This window comes from Nannospalax galili, unplaced genomic scaffold (assembly GCF_000622305.1).
Source record: "Nannospalax galili isolate Female #2095 unplaced genomic scaffold, S.galili_v1.0 scaffold540, whole genome shotgun sequence".
Classification (NCBI taxonomy): domain Eukaryota; kingdom Metazoa; phylum Chordata; class Mammalia; order Rodentia; family Spalacidae; genus Nannospalax; species Nannospalax galili.
The window spans coordinates 751344-760994 of record NW_008348613.1 but is presented as its reverse complement, the minus strand read 5'-3'; the positions used below and the strand labels follow the sequence as shown (position 1 = coordinate 760994).

The following is a 9651-nucleotide window of genomic DNA, read 5'->3' as shown; positions in this document are numbered from 1 at the left end:
TTTTATAATTATAATTTTAAAATAAAGCCCAAAATACTTTGTTGTTCATTTCTTATAAAATATTTTTAGGCCATTGTGCCTTATCTTTGTCTGAAAAAAATTTTAATGGCCTTTAATTGGGGAGCTCCCAGGTTTATTTTGACTGTCTTTTTGTTTGTTTGTTTGTTGTTTTTGAGACAGGACCTCCCTGTAGCGCCAGCTGGCCTAGAACTCTCTAGGCAGGCTGGACTCCACCATGCCTAGCCTCCAGGTTTATTTTGAACTTATCATGATTTAAACTCTTAACCATGGCTCTCCCTGGCTTTGGTGCCTCTAAAACCTCCCTCTGTTGCATTCTTATAGACTAGAAAGCAAAGTTTAACTCTCATTGGGTGGGGGTAGGTATTAAGATAGGGTCTCACACTATAGCCCTAACTGACTTGGAACTCAACTGTGTAGCCTTGAGCTTGCAGCAATATTCTTGTCTTGGCCACCTGAGTGCTGGGATTATAGGTATGGACCACAATTGACCTGTGACTCTTTTACAGGAATCTTACTTCCTGTTCTTTTATAAGATAAAGCACAAGACTTCAAGTAAGTTTTGCAGCTAGAACAAGGCCGTGACTTTGGTCCACTGTTCTTCTAGATACCTGGTCATTGTCCTTGATGTTACACTCCTGAAGTAGAAAGGTCTAATGGCAATGACTGAAAAAATAAGGCTAAACTTTTTAGATAGCTCCTCACAGTCCATTTCAGCCTGGGGTCTCAAGTCCTCTCAACAAACTCTCTCCTCATTTCCTTAAGAGAACTCCCCATCCATCCTCCCACCTTGATTTGTACACGTCAAGCCATGATCACATCTGTTTTCTCTCTCCCCTATTGAACTATTAGCTGTTAGAAGGCAAGACAGGGATCATAGTTGCTTTGTAGTCTGGGATGCAAAAGACAAAGTAGAAATGCCCATTAGCTGCATTGAGGCTACCTACAAGGAGAAATGACCTTGTTTATGTTGGCTAATGCCAGATAGATTTCCACAGTGACAAAGCCTTAGAGACTGGGGAGGTTAGGTCCAACATGAGATGGCTCATGGAGGACCTGTATGGTTAACTGGGTGAAATTTGTAGAGACAGCAAGTGAAGTAGAAATAAAGGGATAAGACTTTACCTCTTACTCCACCCCTAAAGAATTTGAAAACTTCAAAACCTAAAACCAACTTTATTATATTTCCTTGTATTTTGAAACACTACATGTATTATTGTCCTGCATCTGTTAAACAAATCCATTTCTAAGTTTTAGACATTAAAGATATGCTTTATATAATTGGCAATAAGATGCTTTGTTCAGCATAAGATAATCAGTGGTACTATACTGAACTCCTCTAACTGCAGTTAAAAGCAAAGATATTTGGCATTATTGATTAGCACTTGAATGGCTAATGAGGGAATGTGTTCAGCTCTTGCTGTTGAGCATTTGGAAATTATTTTTTCCTAGACCCACCCATAACATACCCTAAGAGTCTGAAGCATTGGGGCTGGGAGCCACTGCACTAGGGACAGTATTTGCTGTCTATATTCATCTATTTATGTAGTGCCAGAGATCAAGCCTAGGGCCTCAAGCATGCTTGAGAATTCTTAATAGTGAGCTACACCCCAGCCCTAGATTACTTTAAATCTTAAAAGACAAGTATAGCACAGAAGGTTAGTGTTTGTTGTTACTTGAAAACTTATAGGAAAGGAAAGATTTCATTTAATTAATGCTAAGATACATTAGACTTTATACAAATTCAAACATGCCGAAGAAGGCTTCACATATATTTTTAGAATATTCTGTTCAGAATTCTAGAGACTTATAATGAGTTTGTTGCCAAAGGCTGAGCCATGAATTAATGACTTTACTAATAGTGCTTATTAAAAAAAATCATAAACTCTCATATGCTTTAAAGCATAAAGATGCAATTAGAGGGCTGGGATATAGCTCAGTGGGAGAGCACTTGCCTAGAAAGCACACAGCCTTAGGTTCAGTCACATGCACTGGAGTGGGGGATGTACAAGATAAGAGGAAAGTCTGGCTTTAAGTTAAGGCTATGTTGATCTCAATTGCATAAATGAATTTTGATTTGATCAGAAAATATTCCTCTTGTCATATAGGCTTTCCCTGGTTATTTGAATACCACACGCTTACACATGCATCACAGTTACTGGTCATCAGAAAACTCAGTTGTATGTCTTTGGTTCCAGTTGACTCCACTCTAACAAAGGAAGGCTGGGTGGAGAATAGAATTGCTTCTCAAACTTACTCTGTTTGTTGATTGTCTGGGCATTGTGTTAAAATGAAGCTTCCAATTCTTCAGGTCTGATTTGGGCCTGAGCTACGTTTCTTATACACTACCTGGCAGCTTCAGTCCACTGGCCTCCGGATCACTGATTACCATTTGTGGAACAAAGACTTACCAAACCTGTCCTCTCCATCAACTCTCAAGTTCAGCTTTTCCAAGATTCTAAAATTTGCTCTGTCCGTAATATATAATTTTACATGGCTTTGAGTTTCTACCCTGATCACTAGTTAAAAATAGTATGGCACTGGAAGGTAGTGGCAGACATGTCTACCTGTATTCCCAGCACTCAAGAAGCTTAGATAGGGGGAGTATGACATAGTGAGAGCATGTATCAAAAAAGAAGGAGAAAAAGGAAAAAAAAAAAAAGTAGCTAGGCATTTACCAATAGGAGAAAAAGGAAAAAAAAAAAAGTAGCTAGGCATTTACCAATGAGTGGAGGAGGGGAACTTGTACCCAGCCTGTTCCACAGGGCTTAGTCCAGAATCTTTCTTCACATACCTCTGAATTGAATTATTAGGAGTAATGGCCTTCTGCACAACAGTGTTTCTGAACTGGACTTCTATAAACAGCAGTGGAGGAGAGGTTGGTTAGTTTTGGAAACACTGCATGCTGCTGAAAGCTGTGGTTTTACTCAGGCATCCTCCCTAACTCACTGGTGCAGGCCAATGGTGCCTCTTCCATATCTGCTGAGGGCCATGTCCGACCTGTCTAACTTGAACAAGATTCAGACACTATTTTCAAGTCCAAGGTGACGAGTATTTTATATATTCCATGATCTCACTGTGTAGTATTTTAAAAGGACCTGAGCAAAGACAGTGGCTGAATAAAAATATGTTAACATAAATACCTTGCCTTCTCCTGGAAAGTGACAGACTATTCTCTGCTCTGCTTTAGCAACAGGAACAAGATCCTACTAACCTGTACATTTCTAATCTGCCACTGTCCATGGATGAGCAAGAACTTGAAAATATGCTCAAACCCTTTGGACAAGTTATTTCTACAAGAATACTTCGTGATTCCAGTGGTACAAGCCGTGGTGTTGGCTTTGCCAGGTAAGCACACTTTATTAGCAGTAGTAGCTCTGCTAAATTATTCTAAAAAATGAAAAATGACCCAAGAAGAAAAAACTTAAGCTAGGGTTACAGGAGCCAGTTGTACTGTGAACTTAAATTGCTTGTAAATTTATATGTAAACTTTACTAAACCTTTGGAAGTTTTGGATTCCCAAAACTAAGCACACTAAGTACCTGCTGGCAAGGTGCTGTCACAGGAGATGTAGCCCTGAAACATGGTCCTGGCAGTTCGATGAATTCCTTTGAGATGTTTATAACCTCCTACAAATGAGAACCGGTCTCCTCTAAGTTTTATACGTAAATCAGTATATTTTTTCTCATTGGCTAGAAATTTGATTTATAATAAATTAATCAGGTTTTGAAATGAAACATTTAAAACATTAAGAAAAGTAAGACAAGGATATTTTACCTAACTGCCTCATAGACTTAATAACTGTTAGCATTTTATAATTCCTCAGATTGTTTTAAAAGAAATAAATGTTCTAGATGACACTAAAGTACCTCACTCCTATGTAATTTTTATCCCCTCCTTCCCAAAAAGGATACGCCAGTATTAATATGGTTTCTAGAGGAAAAAAATTATTAAACAGAAAGAGCCTTTATTTTTTGAAAACTTATAATCCTAAAGTCTATATTCAAAAGCGGATTTTATACAGTGTATTATTTGGGAATTTATTAACAGTTGACACTGAATACATGACGTTATTAACTTATTTGGGAGGGGAAATGCTGACATTTTTCTTTCCTACTCCACTGACAGTCACATCTTACCACAAACTTATGATTTCAAAAAAGCATTATTTATTACATAATCATCTTACATAAGAGATTACTGAGGCAAAAGGGACTTTATTCATTGTCACCTTGCCATCACAAATGCAAGGGCTGCAGCTCGGTTCTGTTGTGTTTTAGTCACTCTGTTGGGCCAGGCAGTTTGTGATAAAAACCCAAATGCACTTTGACCAGTAAGTGTTGTAGACATATCACTAGCCTACACTTACTTCATTAATAAAAATGATCCAGGTGAGACATGCAGTGGCTCAGCACCATCTCATCCTGCTATGGTATTCTTCTGCAAGCAGACAGATGTATCATTCCTACAGAATCCAATTAAATTTTTTTGTTTTTAAAAACTATCACTGCCAGTTAAAACTAGTGTCTGTCTGGGTGGTCCAGCAATAGAATGCATTTTGAGTAGGTAAGTGGATGTTTCTATTGTGAGTTCGAGGCCAGCCTGGTCTACTTAGTGAGTTTCAGGACATCTGGGGCTACAAGGAGACCCTGTCTCAAAAAAACAAACAACAAAAAAAACCCTAGAAGTGCTTCTCAAATGTTTTTAGCCACCTGTAGATGTAAAAAAATTCTAAAATTAGGCTCCAGCCTTTAATTCCTCCTCCAAAATCAAAATGACAAAGTATATAATTGATTTCACTAATTGAATTTTAAATCTGAAGCAAATGTAAAAACCACATAAGGCACACCCCTCTGATTGACACAAAGAGTTATCATGATTCTTCAGTCTGTAATTTTGTGAACTCCTAAAAGGAAAGACCTTTTAAAACAAAGAAATTCTAGCCTGCAGGACAGGTATTAGAATACTAAACCATGCCTTTTAACCCAATATCATGACTAAGAAACTATTATGTATTGATTTCCAATTTTCTAACAATTAGGAAATCATAATTTGATATGTCTGCTATGAAATATTCTGCATTACTATATCCTGTTTTTTATAACTTAGAGTGTACTCTGGCATCAGTTATCTTACTGTAATAAAGAATACACCTTACTCTCTTTGTTATATTTATGGGTTTTGCTAGACTTCATTTGTATCCAAAATGTTAAAGAATAGTTGTATATGCACAGCCCTAAGAGACCTTTATATATTTATAAATGTCTTCCTCTTATATAAATAGGATGGAATCAACAGAAAAATGCGAAGCTGTAATTGCTCATTTTAATGGAAAATTCATTAAGACCCCACCAGGAGTTTCTGGTATGTTGTTTGCCTAAAATTTCATCAATTGTTTTTTAATATAATAATGTGTATGTAACTTTAGCACACCATGGCTCCTAAGAACTCTCACTTTACATGGACTTCTTTGTATGAGACTTAAAAATCCACCTCTTCCTGGGCACTAAATGTGGAAATATTCGTTGAAGTAGTAAGGAGCTGACTTGCAAAGCATCACAAAATTGACTCCCTTTTTGCTGTGCAGCCAGGGTTTAACCCACCTCATCACCATCCTCAGTAATCTTCCCATTGGCTGGGCACAATCATTAAGACATAGAATCTTTCCATTCCCGCAGTGCCTGGACCTCAGCTCCTGTGGCCTTTATGTCCACTCTACTTCAGTCACTTCCCCTCTTTGTTCTGTCTGTGTTGTCATTAAGATCACCACACCTCAGGAGCAGACAGTGCCAAATAACATTCACCCAAACTCCTGGGAAGCCTGATCTGAAAAACAAGGGATCCTTCATTTGTGACTGTGAATTGGAGCTACTTTACCTGTTTCCTGTCCCTATAATCAAATGTCTGTTTATCAGCGCTTCAGTCCCTTTCTTTAATGGTATCCTCAGCTTTACACCAGCTGTTGTTGGTCATGCCTGCCTGGCAGATTGCTGAGCCTCGGCTGATCCTGGGGCAGACCACCTTTACTGGGTCCCCACCAAGATTAAGTGGACCTCAGCACTGCTGGTTCTCCCACAGTCTCCTTGTCCTCCCTAGCAGCCCCCGGTCTCCAGGTCTCCACTTCACCTGCATATGGAATCCTGTAGCATCTCAAAGCAGATGACCTCACTTCCTACTTCATGACTAAAATCCCCACCAGCTTCCTGCATCCTCTCAGTGAGGTTCCCAGGCCTACACCCCCTCTTTCCTTTCTTATTCCACAAGAATTTTAAAGCTGTCTTGCAATCCTGACCCATTGGGGCCTCTCTGCCTTTCTTTCCTATAATTTCATCTATTTTTCACTTGTATCCATTATTTCTCCAACAAAACCAAAATCTTTGATTTTTGATTATATAATAACCTGATCTGTGACAAGACTAACTGTGAAGAAATGAAAAAACATCAATAAACAATTGGTGCTCTAGTTGCTGTGATAAAATACGCAGATGAAAAGCAACTTAGAGGTGAAAAGTTTTATTTGAGCTCATAATTTGAGGTTATGGTCCATCACAGTGGGGAAGTCAAGGCAGGAACTCACATCACATCCACAATGAAGAGCAGAGAGAGAATAACCACATGCTGAGCTTGTGCTCAGCTTCATTTCTCTTCTCTTACACAGTTCAGGACCTCCTGCCTAGGGAATGGTGCCTAGGGAATGGTCCCCACAGTGGTCTGGGTCTGCCCACACCAGTTAACTTAAGACAGTCCCCCACAGGCAAGCCAATCAATGTAGACAACCTCTCACTGAGACACTTCTCAGGTGATTCAAGATTGTGTTAAGTTGACAATGCTGACCATTACAGTTAAGAACAAAAACTTGTGAACATAACTACAGTAGACTTTTTTTTAATTACAGGATTCTGTGGCTGTGAACTACTTTGTGCCAATTATTTTTCTAGAAAAAGATCTCCATTTGTGTTTGAGATCAGGTGTTCGTTATCATAAAGCTGAGTTCCTCTCTCCACGTAGATGTTCTCAAAGGGTGGTCTTGCTTTTTCACTTTCTGTCATACCTCAGTACTCTCCAGTTTGTTGGCTTTTCCTAGCATGCAGTTGAAATTCCTTTTTTGCTAGGGCAACCGTAACAAAACAGCACAAACTGAGTTGCTTAAATATCAGTGACTCAGGTCTGGAGGCCAGAAGTCAAGATTGAGGTGTGGAAGGTCTGACCAGTCTGACTGTGAAGGAAGGGCTGTTCAAGGTCTTTCCTCTCCCTGTTCTCCTCATGTCACCTTCCCTCTCCTTCAGGTCATGCTGGATTTAAGGCCCACTCTAATGATGTCATTCTCGCTTTAAAGACTCACTCTCTAATCAGCGTCACTTTCTGAGATACTGGGGAGTTAGGACTCTAGCACCCCTTTTTCTTCAGGGAGGGCAGGGTAGGAGGGACAGCATAGTTACCTCATGACACTTGCTCGTGGTTGCAAGCCTAGATAGAGCTCTTCCTGGCGTTTCCTTGCCATATCAACCTTGAAGTGCACTCCTTACTTGCTTTTCACCTCTTCTTATGGATTTATTTCTTCATTGTTGGTTTATCTCTGAATTCCATTTTTGGCTCATATTTCTGAGATTTTATCCGATCTTAAGATTTCACTTTTTCTTCCGGTGAGTCTCAGATACTCATCTTCCATCCTAGCTTTTTCCCTGAGTATCACCCTACCTGGCCTCAGTCACCGTATGTTCACCCTTTTCAAAACTAATCACTCTTCCTGGCTAATGCTCCTGTTTTCCTCACCTCAGTGAGTGGAATCAGTAGACACCCAGGCCAGCCAGAAACCCAGGACTGGATTCCCCCAGCCCCTCTATCCTTCCTCTCTCACATACAAATAACTTCTCAAGTCCTTTTATTTATTTATTTTTTCTAACTACTTCTAGAATCTGCTCGCTTTGTCCATTCCTGCTATCACTGCTTAGTCTGCCCATTTACTTTGCAGCCCCTCAGTTGCCTGTCCTGTCTAGTCTTACATCCCTCACATTGTTTCATTGTTTCCTAACTATCCAGAGAGCTTTAGATAAAATACACACCTCTAGCCGGGTGTGGTGGCGCACGCCGGTAGTCCCAGCACTTGGGATGCAGAGGCAGGTGGATCTCTGTGAGTTCAAAGCCAGCCTGGTCTACATAGTGAGTTCCAGGACAGCTGGGCTACAGGGAAACCCTGTTTCAAAAACATAAAAAAAAATAAAAAAATAAAAACCACTCTGTTGCTACCACACCCCATTACCATAATTTTCAAAGAAAAGATCCAGGATTTGTAAAAGGACACAGAAGGCCAAGGTGACTTGCCTCCTCAGTGTGATCCCCGTGCACTCCTGTCTTTGGATCTGACCTCTTCAGTACTGAAGCACAAGCAGAGTTCCTGATGCCACACTGCGTCATTTCTCTCTGCCTTCACTCTCATAGCTTCCAATGCCTTGGATTTCTTTGCTTCCCATTAACCTGGCTGAACCCTTCTCACCTTTCTAGACTACTCTGTCTGTCTTCTCCCTGCAGGGACCTCCTGATCCAGGTGGGATACATTCTGCCTTTGGAACACCCTGAGGATGCCTACCTCATCTTCACTAATCGTGTTTACACATGTCAGTCTCACTACCCTGGAAGCTCCTGGAAGTCAGAAGTAGTTTTCTCATCCCTTTATGCCCATGCCTCGCACAGTGATTGAGCTATACTAAGCAACAACCATTGTTGTTCATTTTGAATATATTTCACTACATTATAGCACCAAGACAGTACGGGCTCCTTACAAGCCAGCATATGGGGTAAAACTGAAATGCCTTCTGCTTTGCAGTCAGTCCCAGCAGGCAGTGTCTCAAAATTTAAAACCTCCTCACCTTACTTTGGAAGAAAGGCACTGAAATTGTTAAAATGGAAGAAGAGCAGCTCCCCACCCTGCTATATCTCTCCCCTTACCCCACCGCATAGTCTCAGTCTTCTTGCCTAGCTTCTGACATAAGTGGAGCAAAGTGCTACATTTGGCCAATTACATTTCCCCTAGCATCTGTCCAGCTACCCAGCTACCTTTGAAGCAAGTAGATCCTGAGAATTGAACCTAAGTAGCATAAAAGGCTGATCGGTCTTCACCTTTAAAAGGCAGGGATCACACAGACTATGTACTATGGTTTGTCCCATAAGATACATTCAGAAAGTACCAAGGTATTTTGGTGTTAGATAGATTCTATTCAGGAGTCACTGGAGTAAGCAGGTGCTTCAAGGCTGTGCATGGGTTTCTGGTGTGTGGTATTTATCATTCTGTAGCTCCAAGGTTCCATCTTTAACTGGATGACTGATGAAGATTATTAGGAACTCCCTTTAATTTTCTGTATCCGATTTCATTTCATTTCATACAGGAACTAATTTGTAAGTCTGATGGTACCACAGGCTACACTTGATCTTGTAACTCTAAAACCTGACAGTGCACTGTTTCTGTAGCTGGCTCTAAAGATGAACTGCCCATAGGCACAAGTTGGGAACATAAGCTATAAGTCCTGAAAGGCCTTTTCTTGCTGAGAACTAAACCTATTGAAAGAGCTTCCTTTTGTTTTTTACATTAGTTTTCTTTTTCTATCCATAATACTTGAGCTGAAAGGAAAGAAGGGA

General features: G+C 40.2%; 1 protein-coding gene across 10 annotated transcripts in view; it reads left to right on the top strand.

Moving 5' to 3' along the window:
- The window catches only part of Rbms1 (RNA binding motif single stranded interacting protein 1), a 224946-nt gene that overhangs the window by 191017 nt on the left and 24278 nt on the right, over positions 1-9651 (top strand). For all 10 annotated transcript variants that reach the window (XM_008845744.3, XM_008845743.3, XM_029569690.1 and 7 more), the window contains 2 exons: positions 3209-3366; positions 5303-5382. In XM_008845744.3, the coding sequence (XP_008843966.1) occupies positions 3209-3366; positions 5303-5382 (238 nt within the window). The remainder of the gene's footprint in view (positions 1-3208; positions 3367-5302; positions 5383-9651) is intronic.